At 40.4% G+C, this 26,914-nt stretch overlaps 1 protein-coding gene across 5 annotated transcripts; it reads right to left on the bottom strand.

Moving 5' to 3' along the window:
* Window positions 1-347: 347 nt before the first annotated feature.
* On the bottom strand, window positions 348-25,807 carry git1 (G protein-coupled receptor kinase interacting ArfGAP 1). 5 transcript variants are annotated; one of them, XM_026924242.3, is made up of 21 exons: window positions 25,321-25,807; window positions 19,012-19,145; window positions 18,810-18,922; window positions 17,585-17,690; window positions 17,276-17,362; window positions 15,749-15,879; window positions 15,493-15,587; window positions 15,012-15,054; window positions 14,438-14,464; window positions 13,923-13,971; window positions 13,017-13,089; window positions 12,361-12,458; window positions 11,551-11,662; window positions 10,096-10,223; window positions 7,197-7,349; window positions 6,214-6,498; window positions 4,786-4,866; window positions 4,574-4,650; window positions 4,257-4,427; window positions 3,375-3,438; window positions 348-3,286 (listed from the first exon to the last, which is right to left on the bottom strand). In XM_026924242.3, exons 1-21 carry the CDS (start codon window positions 25,370-25,372, stop codon window positions 3,071-3,073), a joined length of 2,295 nt encoding a protein of 764 aa, XP_026780043.1. In that variant the 5' UTR covers window positions 25,373-25,807; the 3' UTR covers window positions 348-3,070. The 5 variants fall into 5 exon arrangements, with proteins under 5 accessions (XP_026780043.1, XP_026780044.1, XP_053095591.1 ...); XM_026924243.3 differs by having other exon boundaries at window positions 6,220-6,498; XM_053239616.1 differs by lacking the exon at window positions 25,321-25,807 and adding an exon at window positions 22,199-24,169.
* Window positions 25,808-26,914: the final 1,107 nt, after the last annotated feature.

Raw genomic sequence — 26,914 nt, 5'->3', positions numbered from 1 at the left:
CAGCACAGATTTATTTTATGAACTAATCCAACCATTTCAATATTAGGCTCATAACATTCCGGCTATTTATTGGAGCCATACAGCTTCTTTATTCCTAAACTTTCCAACAAAATACAACCGAATACATTATTGCCAATTTGACATTATTCGTAAGTCACGGACCCCCTGACTATGCTTCAAGGACCCCTGGACCCCACTTCGAGAACCAATGGTTCTTTATCTCAGTGAACAAAATGCACATAAACTTCCAGATGAATTCCAGTTCCTGAATTACGTAAGGAAGAGAGAGGAGAAAACAAAACATTTGATAAGTAAAATATATACAAATAAGCATTCTTGTAGGACAATTACCATTTTTCTCTTTATTACAAATGTACAGCTTATGAGTTTCTATTATGATTTAATTGTTTTTTGCTTAGTTTAATTTCTTTATTTTGTACAATTAACTCTGCTAAAAGAAATTCTCCCATCAGCCATCTCATAACAGTTATGATGAGTACAGTGCAGTGTGTTTGACTGACTTGAAGAAGAGATTATGCAGAAGTAGGATGTGGATGTTTGTGTGTGTGCACGCAGGCTTTGTTCTTGTGTGCATTGATTGTATTATGGCATGAGGCTGCATGGGACAAGGCAGACATTAAACTTACAGAACTCACACTAAAGGAGCCCAACATTGTGCTGGATAGATCATGAAGTCTGTGTGTGCTAAGGCTCCCATTTCCCAACACACACACTCCATCTTTTCAGGTGCTAACCTCTTAACTATCTATGATCACAATAAACTGGGTAAAACATCTCCCAAGGGCCACAGTAAAATAGCCTTGTGAAAAAGGCAAAATTAGCAATATGTGTAACACATACTCAATGATTCGGTTCCATGCGCACTACCCAGAGGGAACAAAGAGTCTGGAAGAGATGCCACGTAGCTATTAAAAAATAACAGATGTGCAAAGTAAATGGTAAATTCTCTCAAACAGTTGTTTGATTTTTTTTTTTTTTAAGGAAAACAATATCCCATTCCCAAAATGAAAAAGAAATAAGGCAAGTGCATGAAATGGTTGAAAACATCAGGGCAAATTGGACAAAGTGAGAGAAGTAAAATTAAGGCTTATGTAATGGCAAAAGAAACACAAAAACAAAAATATAACACTGAAGGAGTATTGATGGCATGATGTGACACAGACTGTGCCTAGACAGTAAGATAAGACGAATTGTTTTACTAGCTGTCTGGTCAGAGATACCATCAATATGCAATCATCTGCTGAAATGTGGTTGTGGTCCAAAGAAGAACTGAAAAGTTCTGGTTGAATGAACACCAAACGTAATGTGACAAGCTGTCTAAAAGAAGCCTGAGAATTTTAAACATTAATAGTGCCTGGTATACATATTTTGAAAGCTCCAGTTTACTAACCCCACAATATCGAGGAGTATTCATCAGTTAAAATAACTTGGTTGTACTATGAGCCCCAGAGCTCTATAGCTAGTATTCAGCAGTAGGTTGGGGGCCCTGACTGCTACCTACAGTCTCCTACACACTGGCTTTATGGCTCCAGAATCAATAGGGGAGAGCTTTATACAGCACAGCTGTCATTTTTTTTCCCATTACTGCAACCTGCTGAAGTGCCCGGATAGTGAACACTGATGGTGCCCTTCCACCATCAGCGCTTACATCCGTATAGCTTATATAACATTGTTACATTGACAGTACACATGCTTTTCAATCAAGAAAATAATATAAACATGAAGTATACTCAATCTGATATTTTCATAGAAGAAAAAAAATCTGGTCCAAAAAATTAGTTCACATCAAAATTCTCTAACTCACTACACTAGTAAAGAAGCCAAATTGATACTCTCAGAGAAAGTACAGTGGAAGAACTGGGGAGGAACCATCCTACCAGAGTGGACCTCCATGTTCCTAAACACAGGCAATGTAACGAATGAGCCAACCAATCTGCAGCTTCTATGAAATGATCGTACAATGGAGGGACTGTGAATGGTGAGATGAATGAAGAAATGGATCTATCTCCAAGAATGAGAGCTGACCTTATTTTCAGACACTGATAAATGCGACTAAGTCAGCCTTAATGGCTGTAAAATCATTGCTACAGTGTCCTCATTACCATCGCTATTTCCTTTGGTTATGGTGAATGCAGACTTCTAGGTTTCTACACAAACATGTCTTATTGGAGTACAGGTGTGTTCTGTAAGCTCATGAGGAACCCCAATACTGAGTACACGCTGAGTGCTCCATTTTCAAAGCTCCCCCTTTGTAAGTGATATACAAAGAAATAACAAAAAATAATAACAATACATATTTAACAAAATTCAGAAAAAAACATCAATGACAATGATAATCATAACATTAATAACAATAATAAAAAAAAACATAGTCATAAGCATTACAATAATTCCAGTGTAAGTGTTTTTAAGTCTACATCTCTGTTCCAAGAGGTAAAGGCCAATGGAGTGGCATATAAAAGTAGACATGAATCAACAAACATTAAAGAAAATAAAAATTATGAGAAAGAGCAGACCTTTTGTGTGTGTGTGTGTGTGTGTGTGTGTGTGCGTGTGTGTGTGTGTGTGTGTTAAATGTGCATATGAGTCATCAGCATATAACTGTGTGTGTGTGTTTGTGTGTGTGTGTGAGAGAGAGAAAGGGGGAGAGGGAGAGAGAGAGAGATGAATGAAAGGTGCATGTACAGAGGGATCCCGTTAACAGAAGATTAAGAGAAGTAGTGAGATGATTTGAGCCGCTCCGATAAGGGTCTCCCATAAGCTTCCCCCTCTCTGCGTAGGTGGTGCAACCTGCTTCCTGTTACATCCATTCTTTTTCTTTCATTTCTTCCCCCCCCCCACATGTGATTCTTATTTTTATCATCATTCATGAAATAACTGTCACCATCCCCTACATTCAACATTCAACCCATTCATGTTCTTCTTTTTCCATCATTCATTTCTTTCTCATCTTCAACAACCCACTGTTTGTTTGCAGTTCCTTCCTCCACCAGCAGTGTGTCCTGTTTTCTGTAGTGTGTTCCCGTCACCCATCAAGCCCAGAGCCGGGTCACTGCTTCTTCTCGCGAGTGGTGATGGTGACGAGCTGCTTAGCGGCCTTGGCTATGTCGTAGGCACACTGGATGACCTGCTGTGTGAGGAGCTGGTAATCGACAGCGCTGGCCGAAGGCTCCGAGGGCGCAGCTTTGCGACACTCCACCTGCAGACGCGAGGCGCTAGAGGCCAGCAGCTTGAGGGAGGCGCGTACCGCGTCCAGAGCTGGTCTCTGAGGACACACAGCATAAACACTGAGGTCAGAAACTCAGGCTTGTTTAACAGAATGAGCTAAAGTTAGAAAGGGGACATTCGCTGACCTTAGGAAAGAGAGAGGCCATCTCTGTCACAGCTGAGTGGATCTTCTCCGAGCATGGCACAAAACTAAAACCAGATTCACAGGCTGTTACTCACAATATTCACACCTTTTCATTTATTTAAAACACAGGTAATAAATGTAGGGCAATAGCTTATTTAGAATGGTGCCCAGTCAAAAAGGAGAAGATAGAAGCCACAACATCAGAGAAACAAGCAAAAAAGACAATAAAAAGCTGAAATAATAGTTTACACGATAAAATGTATAGCAGGTTAAAAAAAATTGAGATACCATTTAAGGCATGGGACGATATTTCTGGGGAATCAGGCATTTAACATTTTCTAAATGGGTTTAACATGATGCTTGTCACACTAATGTGTTTCTTATATAAGTCACTTATCTATCTTATCTCATAATCAAGCTTAAAACTAAGGTTTAAAATGCCAAGTTGAACCTAATTGCAATTTCAGTAAAACTTGGAAAATTGTTATTATATTACAAAATATTTCAAATCATTTCATAGTGTAGCTGTTTTTTTTCTGTTTGTGAAACGTTCAGGAATAAAAAAGCTCTCATGACTTCAATAAATAAATATGAGGAACATGACCCATCTAATGTGCTAAATTGTGTAATAGTTGGATTTAACTTAGAAAATTATGTGCACTAATTCTGAAAGGGTCCATTAATTTTTTTCATACTTAAAGTGATCCCTGGCTGTAAAACGTTTTGCAAACAAAACAGTTATATAGCCAAAAGAGAACAACAAAACATGTTATATAGCCATGTCAAATCCCCACTTCCCCCAACTATTTGCATGTTCCCTTTCTGTTGTTGTTGTTTTGTTTTTATATGACTGTGGGAATGTATGTTGGGGTGACGCTCGAACCTGTCATGTTTAAACTCCTGTGCTGCTCTCAGCAGTTCCTGGATGTTCTTGGTGACCTGCTCAGTCTTCAGGATGACATCCTCTGTGCAGGGCAGCGTGGGATCTGGCTCTCCCGCATCTCCACTATCCTCCACCTCCGCTCGGCTCTCCTCCTCACTGCTGCGGCCCACGCTGTGCCCACACACACCCACACACACACACACACACACATTAAATGCCACTTGCCACTTAACCTTGCTGATAGTTAGAAAGCTTGTAAAACAACCTACATTAAAAGCTTTAAAAATTAGCAAAAATCTGAAACAGGCTCCACTCACCCAACAGAGGTGTCATATGTTAGAGTGTTGTCATAGTCACTGTCAGTGCCACTACCATGTTTCTCTAATTTAGGGGGCTAAAGTAGACACAACAGAACATCAGCTGGACATTAGCTTACTTTCAAATTTAATCCATTCAGACCAATGTAAGTCATTCAAAACCATACACTGAACTGACTGGTTGAATTCACTACCACCCCTTTTTCACTTACCATATAGCGCCCCATCTCCATGGAGGCTGACATGTGTGGTCCTCCATAAGGGGTGGGGCCTGCAGAAGCCCCTTTTCGCACCTGAAAATGGGAACAAGCAACACAAGCTTTAATGACAAAGCTAGGGAAAGCTGGAGAGACAGGTGAAAAAAACTGAAGGAAGACCTCTGCAGAGTCAAGCTCTACAGTGATTTAAATGCACTGCCAGTTTCAGTTTATAGCAGTGAAGGAAGCAGAGACAAGGATAAGATGTAGTTAATGTTAAAATCAGAAGAACGATACTGACGGAATCAAGCAGACAGAATCAAGAAACATTAAACTGGAAGACCTGTGAGTGTTCAGAACATGGGAAAAGAGTTGGAGCAGAAGTCTATTTAAGAAGTCAATCAAGAACAGTACAACATTTAATATATATATATATATATATATATAAAAAACATAAAATGACAAAAAAATGCATTAGAAACAAAAAACCCACACCCTAAAAAAATTGATAGATGACGTTCAACCCATCTGAAAGCGTAAAAATCATTGGTCCACAATAATACTTCCTCCACCGAATGAGAACAAGACACAACTCACGAGTAAGCATCTACCAGCAGGTAGCATGTTTATCTGATTTATAGTATTTCTCCTAACAGTACTGTCATGCTATGACTCATCCCTTAAAATCTTCATTTCATATAAGATTGTGTTTTGCCACATTAGAAATTGATGCCTCAACATATTTTCTGTATTTTGGAAGCTTTAATAATCCTAGAACACTGATATTAACTGAGGCAAACAATCGAAGCTTTGTGACTGCACAGCCACAGTGGTAAGTACTTATTTTAAATGTTGATGCCAACTCGCAATTTGCATCCTGTAGTGACGACCTGGTCATTAAAAGGAAACAGTGCAAAGAAAAGAAAAAGAGACACATTCACACCAATTCAGTCCACTGGTCAGACAATCAAGCACCCATACATTCCATGAACCAATTACAGTCTACATTCCCAGCTAGCTCAATCAGCAGCTAAGCACAAGACAAGCTCATCTTGAGACAGCCTCTCTTGGCATATTAGCCATAGCTTCTTATGGCAGAGATATCATCGTCAATCCCTAAAAAATGGATACACCACATTGCCTCTATTCTCAAAAAAAAGCAGTTCATGCTCCTGACCATGAACGTACAGCTTTTTTTCAGTGACACAGATCATCTGGAGTAATTTCCAATGAAGGAAGTGCAGATTGTGCTGATGTGTGACCATGAGGTGGCAATAAAGAGCTGTGTGCAGTGTTAATCAGTCATAAACACACAAACACAGGTGTAAGCATTGGCTGCCCAGGCAAAAGCAGCAGGCTACCCAGACAAAAAGAGATAGGAAGGCTGACAGTTAACACAGAGGTCAAAAAGGGCAGAGTTCAGGGATCAGGCGAGCCACTCACACTTACGCTGGAGCTGAGGGGCTGCAGGTGGCCGCTCAGGGAGTCCAGTGCTGGGCCGAGGGCTTTGGGGGCGGCCACTCCGGGCTCATACATCGAGAAGGCCTGCCTGTCCCTTCGCAGGGGAGCTGAGGAGGGTGGAGCCAAGCTTGAGTCACCACTGCCCACTCCTCCTGCCCCTCCTCTTACCCCGGTGGGCCAAAGGGCCGGGTTGCCACCCCCCAGAGCCCCCGCAGGCCCAGCCTGAGCCCCCCTTAGAGCTACGTTCTCCGTCTGCATCCGCGAAATCTACAGGGACGAAGGGGTGGGGGGTCAGCCAGAATCGCACACACACAAACATAAAACACATAAAAGACGAAGAGTCGTTCCAACACAAGGGCTTGAGAGAGGTACAAGAAAGGGCTTCAGCGTGCTGAGAAAACATCATAATGGGGGGTATGGAGGCATTAGAGTGTATGAGAGTGGATAGGAGTCATTCTCAGGGTGGGTTTAACACATACTGCAGTTACATATGGATGGGTGTGTGCACAGACTTGTTGGGCAGGTCTGCAATATCACATAATGTTTGTGTATGTGTGTGAGAGCGAGAGAAATACCTGCCATCTACGAATTATCGAGGGGCTCAAAGAACAAACAGGCAATAGCAGACATCAAACAATAAATATCTGATTAGTTTGTCTTCTATACCTGAATCGTTTCACATAAACTATCCAGGTCATCATTCTTACTTATCTACACAGCCATTACAGCAAACAACCACATCAGACTAAACATAAATCCGTTCAGGTAAAGGAATAATACGCCTAATTTGAGCATTACGGCCTGTAGTCTTCAAATCTGAACATCCACTCAGCTGGCAACTAAACAGTTTACACTCAAATTAGACACTGAATTATGACCTTTATGAAGCGGCCTGGTTAGGATGGGCTGTAAGCGTTCAGTAATCTGTCCCTGATCCTATTGGTCTGTTTTTTACATGCTTATACCTCTTTCTGAAGTCTCCTCAGCTCCTCGCTCAAGTTGTTGTTGACTTTCATGAGCTGCTGGACTTTGGCCTCAGAAGAGGCCAGGGCCTTCTTCACCTCCAGATATTCCTGCAGCGTGATGGGCCCATCCGACAAATCAGAAGAGTCCATGCTCTGAAACAAATATCTCCATTCAATCAGTGAGAAAGAAAACAAAGTGTTGACATTAGATAATATACCAACTTTTGGTTTGGTTCTCCCAAATATTACCCCAATTTCAGAAAATTCACAGGTTTCCTCAGATTTAGACCAGTATTAATCAATTGCAGTAGTAACAAAATGCTTGCATGCTACTTAAAAGCATCTAACAAAGTAGCCAAGTGGTGGCGGTTTCCAAATATTTGCTACTCAAAATGATCTTGCCTGTTAGTGGTCAGAGGTTTACGGGTTTAAATGAGGCACTGGTGGAAATCTCTTAACCAGTAGACATTTACATATACAGTTTGTAATCAGGTTGAAGAATAAACTACTGATGTATTTGCCTTAAAATATTATTTGGTGCAATACTGCTGCACATAAACTGCACATGGGCATTCCTACTGCTTTACAACATTTTAAAAAGGACTTGGATGACATGCTGCTCTTCCACATCACTTTTATGCACTTGAAAGCTACAATGCATAAGATTTTGTGTTACAAATAATAAAGGAATTCATTAATTAGTCAAGGGTAAAAATACTCTATAGTTTGATGTTCCTGAGCAGCTGAAGATTTATTCTCTACACTGTATAAAACAGTGTGCTGTGAGATTATAAAGGAGCAAGCCAGAGGTTTTACTCTTACACTTGCTAACCAGTAATTGTGTCACATTGATGTGCACAATGAAGTTTTTATTCTAATACTGCTTCTGTAATATTGAGGAAAATGCAACAGTCACGAATACTTGGGCCATGTCACAAACTGCACAAAACAGTTTCAATTACACCACAGGGTCATTACTATTTAGGCATACTTCTTGGTGCACATTGTGTGGTTTGGGATGCAGCCCTGAATTCTCTCTGAGGATGTACTGACTTATTATGTACTGACTTGGCACTCGCAGCCATGACATTACTTAGCACGTTATGAATGTTCTTCCCAAGTAGTTTGCAACAGCATTTTTGTACCAGAGAGTACAAAATTCCAAAAACCTATATGTAGCATCTTTAAATAAGTGTCCATAATAAACATGTGCCTTCACACCAGCCATACAGTGGTTCAGAAGGTGAAGATATTCTCTCACCCTGGGTCTTTTTTCCACGAAGAAACTGTACAAGACATACACACACACAAAAAAAAAAACTGTCCTAGCAAATCCCCAGGACTAAGCGGGATAAGAAGCATTCTCTCAGTCTCAGCCAGGCCACTTCCTGTGTGGGGAGGGAGCGTGTTCAGACACAGCTTCCTCTTTCCAGCTGCAGAACAATAGCTCACTGTCATCATTACTTATTCGGCCTTTTCATCATTCTAGAAGTATGAGGTAGGGCTGCAGATTCTCCTGCAATGCATGCTGGGACAGGCTGCAAGCTGTGACTCAACATGCTGCTGCTCTATAGACCACAGTAGCTAAATCTAATATTAGAGCTGGGAAATTTGACAATATGATATCATGGCACAATAAAATGACTCAATTTCAAGTATCATCATTAGGATTCCTTTGTTCCTTGCTGTAAATATATAACTCGACAATAAAAACTACTAATTGTTTCACTCATGGCCAGACTTACGCACAGGTTAACGTTAGTCGTAGGCTGGGGCCCGAGGAGATCCTCAAATTAATCAAAAGCTTTGAATAAATATTTAGGATTTCAGTCTAGCAATCTGAATATTTTCAAAGAAATATTGCTGCTGACTTGTCCAATTTCAATACTTTGTTGAAATCGGTGCTTAGACTTGCTTAGTTGTCTCAATCAGTCATATTTGGCTTGTTTTCTGGTTAAAGTTTTGACAATGGGAGAGAACGCAGGTGCAATCCATGTGAGCTTCTGATATTAGCTAGCTAACTGTCATAATGTCAGATACCAGACAATATGACTGTGCATATGGATATGGAGCGCAAAAAAGGATTTTACTTAGGTGGACTTTTTTACAAATAAATCCTAATGACATTACTTCTGAAATCTAAGGGCCTACCTGTGTAGTATATTTTAAGGATTTCATTTGGACTAGCATTGTCATGGCTTTTGTTCCATGGGCTACATTGCTGTCTGTTAACAATCTATAGTGGAGTGAGTTGTGTTTGGCTACATAGAGGTTTAGTTAAGGTGGTGGCACTGCATGTGTCTCTTCTACTGCGGTAAATTCAGATACATATTCAGACATCCGGCTATTTCTGGTCAGTAGTGTACAAAGAGCAAGACAAACTATTCTAAGACTACATGTTTTGAATGTGACATCAAAAGAAGAACCAACTGATTCAGAGTTAGCAGAACTTCTTCTCAGAATATACTCAGTATCTGTATTGCTGAAACATTAGGGACCATCACTAAAGTGCTGCAACTGCCTGCTCCACAAGAGCTATGAAACGCAAGCCACACCAACCAACTACTGCCCACACAAACAAACTGATTAGCTGAATTTTTAAGTAGGAAAGAACTAGAACGTTCGGTTAGAACAAACCCAAACATTTTTATTAATGCTGGACAAAAAATCTCTATACCTTTAGTAACCCTTGTTGGAGCTTTGATAGCAAAACCTCAGCAAAATATTTAATACAGTGATGTCTTTAAGTGAAATGATATTTTTGCTACATCACCCACTGCTAGATATAAAGCTCAAAAACTCAAACAAAGAAGATCTTTTCTTATTCATCCTTTTCTGATGAGCCTCAGACCGAACCATTTTTATTCCAGCAGATTTATGTGCATGGTGAAGAGCTGACCTTAGCACGGTTGTTGCGCTGAGCGTTGGTGTTGTTCTGTGCAGTTATTTCACTGTCTGTGTCCTCATCCGAAGCTACGCTATCATAGTCGTGCTGGTCATCATCTGCCTGGCTCACGTCTAGAGGCTCTGAAACACTCAGTGGTGTTAAAACACAAAGACACACACAAGTACACAGAGACAGAGCTGGCAAGATTATTTCAGCCTCAAGCTGCCAGCTCTACTTTATTATTTTAAGGTAGTATGTACAGTAAATAGAATACCCCATTATCTTCTGCATCTGTAGCACATGTGTTATTACCACTGACAATTATTTGAACACATTTCCCTATTACTGAGAAAAGAACAGAAAACCTATTTATTCAAACTTTAGTTACAATGGAAGTCTCAGAACACCAGGCCAGAACATTGGGGCCTGGTGTCAGTAAATGCCACCCATAGCACTTGGAGAATCTGATTTCCTTTGTGCACTTTTCTTCCCATAAATGTTTGAATCCTGAAGGTTGGAATTATGATTAAATTCTCATTTTTGTGTATATGCAATTCTTTGTGCTGGTCTCCAGGGTTAAACACCACGACACAATGAGCTTTTAGGAGTGATATATATATATATACACACACACACACACACACACACACACACACACACACACACACACACACACACACACTGGTATACTCTGAAAAAAGGTCAGAGAAAGGCATCTTTAAAACTTCTTAACGAGTTTAGTTTGAAGCAGACAGTGGAGCAACTGAGATAATCTCACATGATTCCTATGGCAACATGAAAAGGTCTGTTGTTGGTCATCTGCCAAGTCTGTCAGTCAAGTCAAGTGGCTCTTTCTATTAAAGTAGGTGGTACTTGACAGTGTTTACTAAAAAGCATAACAGGCTCTCTAGCAAATGCATGACCAGCAGTAAATGTTAAAAATGTGTCTTTATAAAGCAAAATTCAAATCTATAACCTTTTATACAGATTTAGATATAGATCTTTGAGACAGATATGAAAGAATATCTTATCAAAACTGTGCTAATGGAGTTTTCCCCAACACTAAAGCAATACAGTAAAAACTAATTATGGCTATTTACATTTTCCAGAAGATTTCGTGGTACCCATGCATGTCTACAGATCCACTTATAATGCATAACCTTCTGAAAAGGTAGCTCCCTATCTTAAAGAATAACTTGTACAGATGCAGAGGTTAATTTACAAATACCTTTGACTGAAGAATTTATAAAATTTTTATAAATGTTTACAAAAATAGGTTTGGCGTAAATATATATTGACTGTTTTAATCTATTATAAGAAGAAAACAGGTTCTATGTTCTGTTCTCAGGACAGGGAAACATGTTTAATCTGTGATAATCACACATATGTTCCAGATAGAGATTAGGTTGGAAAAGCTTTTTAGGAGTGTTTCTTTAAGCTATGAGAAAGGAATGAAGGATCTCTCACCAGCGGGACTTGTCAGGCCTTTGCCTTGTTGCCGCCGCTTGGCGTCGCTGAGAATGTCGATAATTAGTGTAGCAAACTCTCGTGCATTAAAGCGTGCCAACTTCTGTCGGCCCTGTGGAGAAAAAACTGACTTGTTGAGACTGCTGCGTTCAAAATGTAAAACATACAGTAAATGTGGCAATGCTTAACACAGCTACACTTCCTTTACAGAATTTAGTCTTAAATTTAGTCTTTATTTTTTAAAATAAAAAATAAAAAAAAAAACAAGCTAAAAATGCTGTTAATATCATTGACTTGGCAGCATGTACAATGTTTGACCAACTGCATGTGTTTGAGAAAATCATCCCACAGGATTTATAAACACAGGACACGGCAAACAGGAAGTGCTCTGATTGGCTAATCACCGAATGGAAAACATGCTGCATGCAGATCCACAGTAGTTTATTATAGTCAAGGCAGTGGTATAACAAGAGCAAGTGAAAGAGTTAAAGAGTGGAAATGTTGAGTAAAGGAGGCTACCAGTCATACTGCCCTCTTTCCCTCTCCTTCTTTCCTTCTGTGCGGTGGCTAGCACAGGCCCTATGTCATTGTAAAACCACAAACTATTTTTAGACCTGGGCTTTTATGTACCGCACTAGTCCTCTCTCCATACAGCACAACTATCAAGGCAGCTCTGCCCTTCTCTTTTTCCTGCTGGATTCCTCCTCAAAGTCTACCTGATCCAGGCTTGTTCACCCACATGTGGGCCTCTCTCTCATTGGCTCTTCACAGCAGGCCGGCTGATAGCAAACTTATGTGTGTGCGTAGTACCTGGTTGCGTGTGGCCGAATATTCAGGGTTGACGGGCAAAAAGGGAACAGCACTCCTTTCGGTAACCAGCGTACTATGGTTCTGAGTCGTTAGCCACACTGCGAGCAGGACAGAAAAACAGAGCATTAGCAGAAAGAAAGATGTGGAACAGTATTAAAAGCAAGGTCATTTTATCGCCCACTCCCACACCCACATACAGAGTCCTACACAGATGCGGCATGTTTAAAAGAAATCTCATTTAAAAAATAAATAAATAAAAGAGGCTGCCTGCTTGTGTATGTGTGTGGCCCCTTGCCTTCTACCTAGTGCTGCTTACCTGCAGAGACTCAGCCTGCAACCCCAGCTGCCACGACTCCTGCCTCACAGAGGAGGAAGGAGGGAGCAAGAGACAGAAAGAAAGAGAGAAGGAGGAGGAGAGTAGTCCTGAGGCGCTCTTTCACTGACTCACTTGTTCTTGCTTTCTCTCTCTCTCTCTCTCTCTCTCTCTCTCTCTCTCTCCTCCCTTCCTCCCTCTCTTCCTCCTCCAGCCTCCCTCCCTTCCCTGCAGCTGGACTGCTTGGCCAGCGCCTTCTATAGTCAATGTTTATACAACATCAAGTGATGAGAGAGGAAAAAAATTAGTGGAGAAACGAAAGAAAAAAAGAGGAGTGTCATACCCGCATCGTTCTCTCTACGGTCCACCTCATCATACACATCCATGGCCAGCTCCTCAAACAAGCGGTTATTTAGCTGTGTGTGACACAAACAAAATATCAATACATGGCATTAAATTTCAGAGGACACCAGAGTGAAGTGCTGAGGCTCCCAGAAGCACAAAGGTAAGCAGAAACTGGAGAGAAGTGTGCACGGACAACGGGAGCACACAGAGGAAGCATTTGGGAGAAACATTGCAAACCAACAAATCATTTAAAGACTAAAGAACTGACTAAATATGTATTTACCAATCTACCACTACTTCACACCAATGCCTTGAACAGACATCAACCACTTTTTGCTAAATGGTCAACATGGGCTCATGCCGTGACAAATACCCCTTTTCCACTGACACAGTGCCGTTGCTGGAGCCAAACTTTTGTGTAACCATGTGAGAGTTTAATAAACCATGGCGTAATAACAACAATCATAGAGTAGTTTACAAAGTTATAAATCTAACTGAGAACATATTCTCTTGTCCAAAGTCAGATGCTTTGAACAATGTATTTTTAAGTGTGGAGCTGCTCGAAAGGAAGTTTTGCTGGCACTAGCACATTCAGTTTGTTGCCAGAAAATCGTTTGTTACATAATAACCTTCAAATCCCTTGCACTGTTCAGGTCTTACTTTGGGTTACCCAAGTTGCGTTCATGGCAACTAAATGATGGTGGCAAAACACCCTGGTATCCCGAGTTCACAGTTTCAGACATTAACCATGGTCAATTGTGCCAGCTGAAAACTGATTTATGTGGGGGGAGAAGTGCAAAGTGGTTCTAGATCAGGCACCGGCTCCAGAACCAGTACCAGCAGCCTGTCGGTGGAAAAAGGTCTAAGAGAGGCCAGCTCTCTCACCTGCAACCTGAATACTCACCGCTTGAAGCTTCTTCTTGGCGGCCTTGGCCAGTTCAGATAGGTCCAGGCTACACAGACACAAAGACACAGACACAGGAGTAAAAGGACACCAGAAACATACAGACAGAGAAAGATGAGGAGAGAGGGGGGGAGAGAAAAAAGGTGAGGGTGGATGGATGGAGCATGACATTGGGGTAGGAGAGGTGTCAGGGTCAGAAAGAAAACAAAACAGGCAGAACAGGAGCTCAGGTTTGATGAAGTTCCCTCAAACATCACACTCCATGTCTATTAAGTGAATTGGCTATTGAGGTGCCAACAGATACAAGACCACAAGCGGTGGAGAAGCAGAAAAACTGGCTTAATTGATTAGAAATGTCACAGATGTTTAAGTTTATATTCCCAACTGAAGACAGACCGGTGCTCTATTTGCCTGCTTCATCTCTCCAGACACTGGCATCCAAATAAATGACATATGAAGAGGAAAGGGAAAAAGAGAGAGGTTATGGAGAGGGGAATAAGAAGAAGGTGAGATACCTCTGTGTTGGGCACTTAGGGCGCGCTCTGCCTCCACAAAGAGCAGCAAGATGGAGAAAACAGAGAATGTGTGAGAAAGACAGCCAAAGAAAGACCAAGATATACACACATACACAGACACAGGGACAGGGACAGAGAGAGAGAGCGTGAGAGAGAGACAGAAAGACAGAGAGAGAGGAAGTGAGACAGAGAGATGGATTGACCCCATATAAACATTCTTGCAGTACAGGTCAGTTAAGTGTGACTGTCAAACATCTTGCTGTGAGCAGCAGAAACGATAAAACATCAGACAGCAGTCAGCTTTAAAGCAGGAGTGTGTACTGATGTAAACTGACTGACAGCATGGCGCAACCTGCTGGCCACCACACTCAAATACAATCGCTGGCACAGCAGCTCGGTGTCATGTGTCTAATGTGAGACAGCAGTACAGTGAAGAAGGCACAAGTACAATACATCATGCAATGGCATTCAAAGCATTAACATCATAAGTGTAATCAATCCTACTCATACAGATACATAAGTCAGAATTATATTCAAGTAACATCTAGTCACAAAAACACACAGTTATCCACACCTGTCTGCCATCTGAGGGATGATATAATGTCCATTCTTGTGATCTGAAAAATAAAGCAGATAAAATGTTACAGCTCGTCATCAAATCTCTGATTGCTGTTTATTTGTCGTACAGGGTTCTTGCCCCTTTCTCACGACAAAAAGTCAAACCTTTGCCAGATTTCTTTTCAGATTGATTCCAAAACTTTGTAGACTTTCTAAGCTCAGTGTTCTTGCTAACATTAAAGACCATTAACTGTTTCATGAAAAGGGAAACCATGAAACAAAATGTGCTACCCCTGGTGCAGAAAATAAGGCTATGTCTGACAACAAATTTTGGTACTTTGAGTTTTGGCATCTTGGGTCTTCCAAACTGTTTATATACTTTCTTAGGTCTGGAAATGGCTGTCTGTCCTTTTCGAGACCTGGGCAAGAACCCTGAAGTAAGAGTTAGTCCAGAATGAGGTCATCCTCCACTCTTAAGAGAACAGCTGAGTGTTTACCCGGACGGCGGCCACACAGATAGAAAGCCAGCCTGTCTGTGAGCTCGTACTGACATTCCACCAAGCGCTCGGCTAACTCCACCTGGCCCGCTTGCCTGTGTACCAAACACACACAATAAGGGTCGAGAAGTATGTGTGAGACAAGAGCTAGTGAATATGCATGATTTACTAGCAAGAATAATAAAATCAGCCAAGAAGAGGAGAAACTGGGTTAGAGTGTCTCTGTCCAGTGGATTCTAATCAAGTGCATGTGTACCTGGCATAATCCATGGGTGTGCGTCCGTTGATGTCCGGTGCTCCGGGGTCAGCTCCGTACACCACAAGCAGCTCAGCCTGCAGGACCTGGCCCGCTTTAGCAGCCACATGCAGAGGAGTGGTGCCTTTCTCCTGCAGTCAGTGTGAGGAAGGGAGAGAGAACATGAGCTTACAGCTACAGCACCCCAGGCTACTGAGCTGATATTAGTGGACTAGTACACTAGTGATACTGAGCTCAAGTGTAGCAGAATTTCCATACACCTGTTTCCTCTAATGTGTCCACGACTGTGTGGGTTTTGGGCTCACATTATATAATCTCGAGTACTTTCAGAAAATTGTTTACATTTTGATGGAAATGTGCCTTATCAACAGGGGAGGAAGAACAATGAACAGTGGAAAGAACAATAAGCACTTTCACAGTGCAGCAACTAAATGCCTAAAATACCCCTGGGGCATCCTACATTTATCCTAGTGTTTAAAAAATAAAAAGGGTTCAATACTCCATTATACCTATTAACCATAGTGACTCTTTAGTATAAAAGAACCTTCTTTCTAACTCTGCTTTTCTGAATAACGAATGTGTATAGAGTTCAGAATATACTGAAGAACATTACAAGATCCACCAGCATCAACTATCTAAAAATAGTAACTGCCAAAATGTAATAATTTAAATAAAAAAAAAAACATTACTTCCTTCACATTATTGCCTAAGTTTACACTACAAGCCTTACTGCGTATTTTTGCTATTTTCTCATACACAATGTTTCTTCTTTGACAGGTCACATTTGTGAGTCTAAGTGCCTCATATTCATCATTACTGTGAAGATTAGTGATACGACTCATCACTGGAGTAATGATAACATGAACCAACTACTAACACAAGCTTTCATCCCAAAGATTATGAAAATAAAGCTGGCTGGATGCCACTACCTGCTGTTTTTTTTACATAAAGTGATGCCCAGTTTGTTTGGGTTAAGAAACCTGTATGACCATTAAATATGTAGCACACACTTGCCGCAGATCGTTTCACCATGTTCGGTCACGCTCATTCGTTCACTGAGTGCACAAGGTTAAAGTTTAGAGGTTAAAGCCCTCGAAATGACGAAAAGTCATCCAGCATGTATGCCTTCTTCTAACACCATCTCCACCCACAAAAAATTCTATCACAACTCAGACGCAAAAGATTCCAAAAGCACAAAAGTGAGGACGTATGTGCAAAATTCTCGTAAATTAAAAAAAGTAATCAAAAAATAAATAAAACTGCTAAAAATATATAAGTGAATTTGTTGTTGCAACATATATTCTTCAATTTTGATATATAATATTTAGCTTGTGGCTCTTCAGAAGCAAGTTTGACAGATTTCAGTGTTTACAGTGTTTTTCTTTCACACAATACAGCCAAGTTTAACCAAGCCAACTGTAAGCCATGTGGAGAATTCAGCTTGTGATCTCATTTAAACGCCCATCTTCCATTTTAGATCATCATTAAGATCTCATTAGCCCACATGCTACAATTATTAAGACTTACAGGATGAAAAAAGTTGGCCTGAGCTCCAAGAGACAGCAGCCGCAGACATGTCTCCAGACTTCCTGTCCGCACACTCGAATGTAGTTGCTATAAGCAAGAGACAGAAAGAGAGACAGTGATCCTGTGAAACTTCTCATCACAGCAACTCGACAGAAGCAGCTTGCATTACTTTCAAGCAAATCCTCATTAACAGCATTAAGGGGCCTCCTATAGCGACTGTCTGTTAATTCCTCATTTGGGAGTAGAGAGCAGAAGGGAGATAGGCTTTGCCTCTCATCAAGCTATGGTGACCTTTCAGCATTTCCTCACCTTGCTGAGATCCTTGCTGGTGACCCCGTCATCATCACGGCACGGCAGTTTGTGGACAAAGGCTAGCATCTGATACTTGGCGCGAATGAACTCTGACTTGGTGGGGCTATAGGAAGAAGCCAATAATATGACTGACACATCATCTACATACAGTACATCAATAATGCAGGCAATGTCTGGTTAATAAATAAAAAAAAAACAAACGGAAAAATAATAAGTTTTCATTTACCTTTGACAATCAGTAAAGTAATTCTCTCTTTCTATCTAACATCTATTAGATTAGCTATTATTTCACTATGTACTTCTAAGAAAATGAACAGAAGACCCCATCCCTACCACTGTCCATTCTATCATCCATCTAAACCATCATTCATTATAATCCATCATTTATTATGCCTGCACTTAAATAGGTAACATTATCTTGACTGACTAATGGAAGCATAAGGAGGAAGGCATATTTCTGTTTTCTTGTCAGTGAGTTTTCATTTTTAAACAATATTTGCTAAAATTAGGGATGCATTGTTATCAGTCTGATACTGTGCTCAGTTACTCATACCCGTAAAAAATTCTCCAAGACCTTCATCCAATACCTGGTGGTACTATGTGACCTAAGCCTGGTGCATGTAGTAGCGCTAAAGAACACGTGACACAAAATGACAGCCATTTGAACTTATTTCACAATTAATGATGGCAATCAAAGAAAAGCAGACTGCAAACTGTGCTCTGCAGAAAGGTCAAGAGGAGGTACTGGAGCATCTTCCTACAATTTGAACAACCCGATAAAACATTCTCAACATAAAACTCAGCACACAGCAGCAACTGACACTGCAATGAGCACTAGCTAAGCAAGAAAAATATCTTAGTGAAAAATAATGTAGCTAGCTAACCTATTTTAGTTAACCCTAGCTAAAATACAAAGAAGTAAACAGAAGTGGTGTTCTACTTGAAAAACTTATTAAATCAAGCCTTTACATGTCAAATTATTTCAGCCTGAGTAATAGAGCTTGTATGAGATTTAACTTACAAGATGACATTCGATATAAGGTTTGTGTGATCAGTGTAGTAATGTCAGCCTGAAACGACATTAACTTGCCTGGGGAAATGACAAATTCTACAACATCTAATAATGACCCCGTACTATGAGTCACAGAAAGGGCTATCTTATAACCATTCGTCTGAAACCTTCTGAAACATGGGATGTTAACATCTGCTGGTCTTGACTTACTGGACTTTATCTTGTGGGTTAGGTTTCCTGCGACCACTCTGAACTTGCGCAGGGTCCAGTAGTGAATGCTCCCAAATGGAGTTAGCACCATTACTGGCCAGCGTCTGCACCATCTGAAATATACACACGGAAACGATATATCCTGACTGCATTAACAGCGCCTTGCTCCGAGTGCTGCAGGTGGGTCGGTGTCTGTGCGTACCTGGAGTAAGGAAGGTGGCCAGCCGCTGTGGCGCAAATGCTTGACGATGGAGATGTGGCGTCCGAGGCTCCGGTGCACAGAGCAGCACTCATCACAGATCAGCACCCCTCTGTTTATACTGCTCCAACCCGGATCTAACAAGGCAGACAAACGCAACGAGAAAGCACATTCCATCACTCAATTTCAGCTACAGTGGTTTTAATGGGAAAGAAAAAGCACCAAAAGAATTAAAGATCTCATGTTATTACTACAGAATGAAGTAAATTGCTACTTTAGAGTTTGCACTGACATGGATTGAAGTTATAATTTACAAATTACACCTACCTAGTACAGCTTACACGGTAAAAAGGTACAAGGTACAGCTTATACGGTAAAAACATGTTAAAGAGTAAAGTTACATTTCTCTCATTCTCTATTCAGCAGATTCAAATGCAAAATTAGTCAGCATCCCACTTTACGCACTACTAGTTAAGCGTCTGTGGTTAGTTTTAAACTAACTACTCATACATAGTTTAAGATAAACATTACACCCTGACTCTCAACCAAACTTAGGGTCATTTGGTGCGGCTGGCTGTAGGTCACTGAAAGAGTAAATAAGTCAGAGAGGTGCAATGATGGTTGAGGCTACACTCCAGTAAACAGTAAAATGCACAGTAACAAACACTGCTACAGGTCTTTGTGAAATAACACTAAAAATAATTTAGACCAATCGTTTACTCATAGAAAGTGCTCTCATGGAGTATGACGGTATTCTGAAAGGAATTACAACTGTTAAACATTATATCCACCTGGTTTCCACTGCAAATTTTCAATAATGCAATAGTGGGAATTTAATTAGCTACACAGAATTAAATTCATTCCTCCCAAAAAGACTGGAGAGAAATGGTCACTCATATTTTAACATCTGTAATTATAAAATACAAGGTTAATGTTAGTAATGTACAGTACTAAAATACTAGGTAACTGCAGCAACAGTAAAAAACTGGATTGTTTTTGAAGCTGAAGCTCTGTGAGAATGTAATTGATTAAATCACACAAGGCTTCAGACTCATACAGGGAAATGTTAAATCTGTTCTGAGATGCTTTCAGAACAATACTGTTGTGTGCAGCAGCTTCACTTCAATTACTGCACAATATAAAATCTAACAGGTGACTAAATGTTAATTTACAGTAAGGGACATGGGACTGTCCATTTTAATCAATGATTTAGTTTTGCCACAGAAGAGGTGGCTAATTTTTAGCTGTGGCTGATCGATCGCTATATCAGTCCGCTATCAGGATTCAAAGGTCACACTCTGCACGGATTCCCATGCCGTCAGTGTATTACCTATGCTCAGGGCTAAAAACGCACAAACCGTTTGCACTCTGGCAGCATCAAATAAAATGTGGCAGGCTTTAAATTTTAAAATGTGAACTTTAACACCAATATGAAGCAAAAACATAACGCAGACCTCATGTTCCTTCCATAACACAACGTGTCTCCAGGATGAAACATTTTCGTTTGACAATAGCTGAGTGTGAGGGGAAAAAAAAGAGGTGAAATAATATATTGATATTCTATATTATTGGTTAATATTATTTTTGTCGCATCCATCTGTGCATGGTGACGTAACCATAAAAAAAAAAAAAAAAAAAAAAAAAGAAACACAGTAGACACTAAGAGGCACACACAGGTCAATGATGGAAGATTACAGAAAAACAAGAATTTTCTCTACTAAGATATTGATTCAGAAGATGCATGTTAAGTGCAAAGAACTTTTAGCTTAATGAGCTTTACAACACACGGGTGTACAAAACAGAAATGTGGTGCGGAACACAAAGTTCCAGAAATACAGAATGGTCTAATACACTTTGCATTTGTTAGTTAGTTAGTTAGTTTAGTTTAGTTTATTGTCCTTTCGGAAATTCTTTTTGTATCTGTGGCAACTCCTCAGTGATCAACAACAATAATTAACAAATACAAAGAAACATCAACAGGTTACAACACATTACAAATAAATACAACCAGCATCAAACAACATCCCTTTCACAACAACAGAATCACTGCTATAGATGTAAAATGACAACTGTGATATCACAAAAATTTATTTAACAAAGCTATACTGGAGGATATAAAAGATCTTTGTGCACGGGCAGTCCGTAATAATGGTACCCTGTACCTTCGACCAGATGGTAACAACTCAGGTTCGCCATAAAGAGGATGTGATGCATCCTGAAGAATTTCATGGCTTTTCCTCACGGCTCAAAATTCACATAGTTTTATCGTACTATGCTGTTGTTTACCTGCAATCTTACTAGCCATATTAACAATTTTATTTAGTTGGTTCTTATTTACTACAGACAGTGAGAAATACCAAGCAACAAAGCTGAAAGTCAAAATACTCTCCACAAATGAACGATAGAATAGAGCCAACATATACGTATCCACACCGAACTGTCGAAGCTTACACATGAAATACAATCGTTGCAGCCCTTTCTTGTAAACGGCTGCTGTATTTACATCCCATGTCAGTTTTACATCAATGATTGTCCCTAGATATTTATATTCATTTACAACTTCAATGCCCTCACCATTGATTATTTGTTGGTGTGTGTGTCTTCGTATTCTGAAGTCAAAAATCATGTTTGTTTTACATAGTGAGAAATGTCAGATAAAGGCAGTTTATTTTTGTTTCATTTTTTCTTCCATAGTATGGTTTTGGAGACGGGTATTGCAGTATGTCATTCAGCATCAGTATCACAATAATGGCAGCCAATCAGCAGCGTTCTTCAGATGATACCGTAAACTGTAACATCCTCCTCTACAATCTTCCTACTGTCCTAAAAAAACATGATAGTTCAAGGCTTTCAGAAGCGTGTATTTAGCCGTTTACAGAAATATCTGTTAACTGAGCTGAAAATTATACATTAACACATAAAAAACACATAAAGGAATGTAAGGCAAGAAGATGTGAACAAATGTAATGTAAATAATATAAACAGAAGCAATTAAATATTCGGGACAGGCATTTTTTCTTCATTATAGCTGACACAATGTTTCAGTATGGCTCTGAAGAAAGCATTAGTCTGGAGCCTTGTCACAGTATGCAGCACTGTGTCTCTCTCTCTCACACACACACACACTCTACTGTTCTCCTCCATCATAACCACACTCTAGCTGCAGTTTCACGCAAATAGTTATACTCACCCACACAATACTGTAACCAAGCCTTTCACGGACATGCGCCTGCAATTATTCCTCTCGGATTATTCTCATAAAACAAAGTGACAGGACGCTCCACAGCCATCCGTCCATATCAGCACCACAGCACAACATCCATCCACTCCAGCTGATGCACTCAACCCCACTTCACAACACACTATTATCTACATTCCTCCTGCATGTCACACGTGACAATTACACCCTGCTCAGCTGCACCAAGAAGAGCTGCAGCACTGCAGGCAGTAACAGAGTCGATCGAGAGCCTACCCACCACCATCACACTTCCAACCAACGGAGGTGTAGCAGGACAATGCATACAGTGCTGACAACTGAAGGCAGGTAACTGCACCACGCTGCCAGGGGACTGCAGGTAGTAACACAAAGGCTATAAATCAGCAGACGTTATAGTGCAGGGGAGAGCTGAGACGAGAGACGGAAGGAGTGAAAGACACACAGAAACACAAACACTCATGAAAAGAGAGCAGCTGTGTGTAGAGCAGCTGCCAAAGTGGCCCCCCTTCCCCATGGGGCAGATGGAAGACGCAGAAGCAAAGCCAAGGCCGCAAGACCCCTATTTATGATTATAACTTGGACAAACTAACAGCAAATAAGTAAGGAATAAAACATGACTGGGCAAACTAACAGCAAATAAGTAAGGAATAAAACATGACTGGGCATGGTGTTATATGAAATTAATCCACAATGGTGTGGTATGATGCATCATTACTCCGAAGCTGATTATTTTCCTAAAACAACACACATTTATTCCTCTAATACCACAATTATCCTCTTATACAATTTTTAACTTATTAATAAACAACATGCTGTGAGTTTTAACCATTTGTTTTAACCATTACACCTAATGTTGAGGAACTTCCAAGAGACAAGTTAATTCCTGTTATCACTTATGTTACAGCAGCTACAAACCTTCGTTCCCTCGCCAGCCTCTCTTTTTTCTGTTCCTTGAAGCTAATAAGACAAGAAAATCACAGCCTGTCATGTTAAACAAAAACCAGAACGCTAAAAGTCCCTTTCCTGAAGACTCCCCCTTGGCAGAAAACGTACATAACGCTGACACCAAGACTCCTTCCATAAATGTTATAGGTCTCCTTACAGGAAGCTTTACCATATCAACAGTTAGATGTTTTTGTTTGTCAAATAGCAATACTGCTTTTAATCTGTTTTTTAGCCCAAGATTATGCAGCCCATCCACTGTGAATTCTCTGTTACTACAGATACGATAACGTATTAGAACAGCGTGTTAATATAAACCTGTGATTTGTCTTACTGTCTGAACTTCTGTCAGAGCCATGCTGATATAGAAAATTTAATAAAATGTTCTTTCAGATCAATCAGATTCAAGAGTTCTGTGGTATAGGATGTTACATCAGACACACTGTAATGAAAGGTTCATGGGAGCCAATCATGGCAAGCGACTTCAATATTTCTGATATTTCTAGTATTTATGTACTGTATGGATGGGCAATGCCGCAAAAATATTATATCACATTGCGTGAATCCACACTATATCAATATTTAGGTTTGCTAACAGAGTGCCAGCAAAAGAGTAGTGCTACAAAAAAAAAAAAAAAAAAGTCTTATTTAATGTCTACATAAGTAGAAAATGTAACACAGAACAGATGGGGAAAGTAGGATGATCGATACTGAAGGTGATGTTTTGGATACTTTGGGAAAGTGTGTAGCATACTTTATACTATATGATATTGTTATTATTCAATATGATCAAATCATGCAGCCCTGAGTGATAACTGAGTAATATTAATCTATCTGAAATAACTTGAAGGGAATATAACACCAAGTAAATTGTATTAGATTTGAATTCTTTACTGCATCTTGTTGTATTTAATCAGTGCTTGTGTATCAGTACTTGTGGTGTTGTGACAACACAAATCTCTCTCTCACTGGACCAATAAAGTCTCTAAAGAATAAAATGAACTTAAAATGTACTTAACTTAATGAACTTAACTGTGAACTTGGAGAGTACTGGTTTAAGCCATGACAAGTTGTTGCCTGTTTGTGGTGTTAAAAATCGTCAGGTATGAAATAAAAGGATGAGTGCTGTTTGGAAGTGCTAAGCAAAGAAGGCCACAATAACCTGCAGGCTTCATTATAAATTACAATCACAATTAATCAAAATAATAATCATTGACTTAACTAGCTACAAGTTACTCTCACACACAGCTTGTGTTCAGGCTGGCTAGGCAAGTTACAGAAACAGCAAAGTAAGACAGCTAAATCTAGGACAGGGAAAGCTTTGCACCACAGGACGCCTTCTGTAACAAATAATATAAATAATAAATATCAAAACCTGAGAGGCTGAGCAAATATCAAATCAGAGCTAGCAAGCTAACCGAGTTTGACAGCTAAGCGTTAGCTAGTTATCTAGCTAGCTAGCTTTAGTTAAGGTTAGCTAACCGACTATCTACACAACACAATGTATTATCAACTAACAGTGACACTCCTGAATCCTACAGTAACAACCCACAATTTGTGAAAATACCTTTTAGGGAATGTTAACGAACTAAACGAACTCGCTAGAAAGAGAAAGATACGCAACAGCGCCTTGCTAGCTAACGTTAGCAACCTAATTGGGTTGTAACTTGGTATTCAGATTAGAAATCTTTAGAGAATCTCATATGAAAAACAAAACTCCGTTTCTGTAAGGTCAAATCTATTCAAACAGGGTTTTCAAACCTATTTATGTGAATTAACTGACAGGGACACAACTAAACCACTGGATAGCTAGCTAATGTTCCGTGGCTAGCTTCACTGCTAACAACAAGCACTAGCTACATAAAATCTCGACATACACTGGCCAAATCAGAGCCTGTAGGTTCATAGCGTGTTAGCTAGTTTAGCTAACAAACTGGGGTTTTAAAAAAACAAGAACGCTTGATTTTAACAACAAAAAAGCCGTATGGTCAGTGACTCCAGGCTATTTTTGTTGTTTTTTTCTCCGGTTTGCAGTGAGAGGGGCCGCGGGCCTGCTGCTCTCCTCCTCCTGCTGCTGCTCGTACCGCCAGCTAGTGTCAGCTACACCGCGTTCAATCTCAACCAAGCGCCATTTGAACCGTAAATTAACGTACCTGGCGCACTGCAGTCTGCACACACCTCACTTCTTTGGACTTTTCTGGACATGTTAGGAAACGCCACCTTTTTGCGATATAACGCGAATCACGGTCCAATGTCGACGATGTCTCGTCGTTCCAGTTAGCAGCGACTGCAGCTTCGATGCCGCCCCGAATGTCCGGAAGCCGGCGGAGAGCTTCCCGATGCTCCAGCTCCTCTCCCTGCTCTAGCCCGATTCCGCTGCCCTCTGCAAAGCAGTTCACACCATCTAAACACTCCCTCAGCGGCTGATCGAAAACTCAGTGTAAGCAATATAGATGTGAATATCTCGTTTGTCTACTGGGTTGGTAGTATTATCACCCAAGCCCCATAGCTCAAGCACAGCCCGCGAGCAGAAAAACACATCAAGGCGTTTTATTTACATGCAGCAGCCTGCGCGCGCTTGTAGGCTGTGGCAGGCTGCATACTGTCTCCCTCTGACGTCCTGCTCAGCCCGCGGGTCAGTGTGTAGTGGGAGGCAGAACACACACACACACACACACACGCACACACACACGCGCGCGCGACTACTGTATGCATTTGTCCTCCATAACTGACTGTTTGTTAGGCTGCTGTTCTTTCTGTGAATAGCCAAAAACAAAACTGCAAGAAACAGAAACTTCCCAGTATCGCCCAAAGTCGCTCAGAACCACTTTTCTATTCGGATATTCTACTTGATGTGGCAAGTCTGCAAAATAGCATTAGACAATAGGAAAAAAAAACAAAAAAAACATGGAAGCATGTCTGCACTTTTATTCTCATCAAGAAATCCAGATGTTATGAATATGCAAATCTGAAACGCCCACAACCCTTCAGGCGTTCATCCACTTCCCCTAGGAAACCAGTGTAACAAGGCTTTTTTTTTTTTTTTTTTTTGGTCATGAAGCAATGACCAAGCATGCATTAACAGTTCACTCCACTGCCAAAATATTTGCAGAGTGATGAGTCTCATCTTCAGTATCGGGAACACTGGATTGTGAGGCAGGTCCACACTCTGGATGGGTCGCCAGTCCATCACAGGGCACTATGTGCACACTTTAGTGTAGCCAACCTGCCTACTGGCATGTTTTTGGAAGGTGGGAGGAAACCAGAGAACCCAGAGGAAACCCACTGCCACACGCGGAGAACATGCAAACTTCTAACCTGAACTCGAACCCTAGACGTGCGAGGTGGCAACACTACCCACTGCACTATTTAATCTACTAAGATAAAATAATGCATTTAGTCTAGTTAACTTTTAACCACTCATACAAATACACTACTTTGGCTGTCATGTTTTCCACAGGCCCACTTTCACATGTTTCCATTGAAACAGACACATTTTCAGTCTTTATAAAAAAAAATGACTGGGAGGTTCTACCTATGAATTCAGTTTGTGACTTCACAAAATAAACTAAATAAACTATGACAGCTTTAAACGATTATAGTCCTTTTTGCGAATTATTAGGACACCAACACGGCAGCTGAATTCTTTAGCCAAAGATTATGTATGCTATAGGTTAGTTAGCTACCAAGCAAAATCACGTCCACTTTTATATAAAGCACTGATAAAAACAAGACTTGAGATAATTC

The sequence above is a fragment of the Pangasianodon hypophthalmus genome, chromosome 14 (genome assembly GCF_027358585.1).
Source record: "Pangasianodon hypophthalmus isolate fPanHyp1 chromosome 14, fPanHyp1.pri, whole genome shotgun sequence".
NCBI lineage: Eukaryota > Metazoa > Chordata > Actinopteri > Siluriformes > Pangasiidae > Pangasianodon > Pangasianodon hypophthalmus.
The sequence above is the reverse complement of the archived record's forward strand: the minus strand, read 5'-3'. Positions and strand labels throughout refer to the sequence as shown.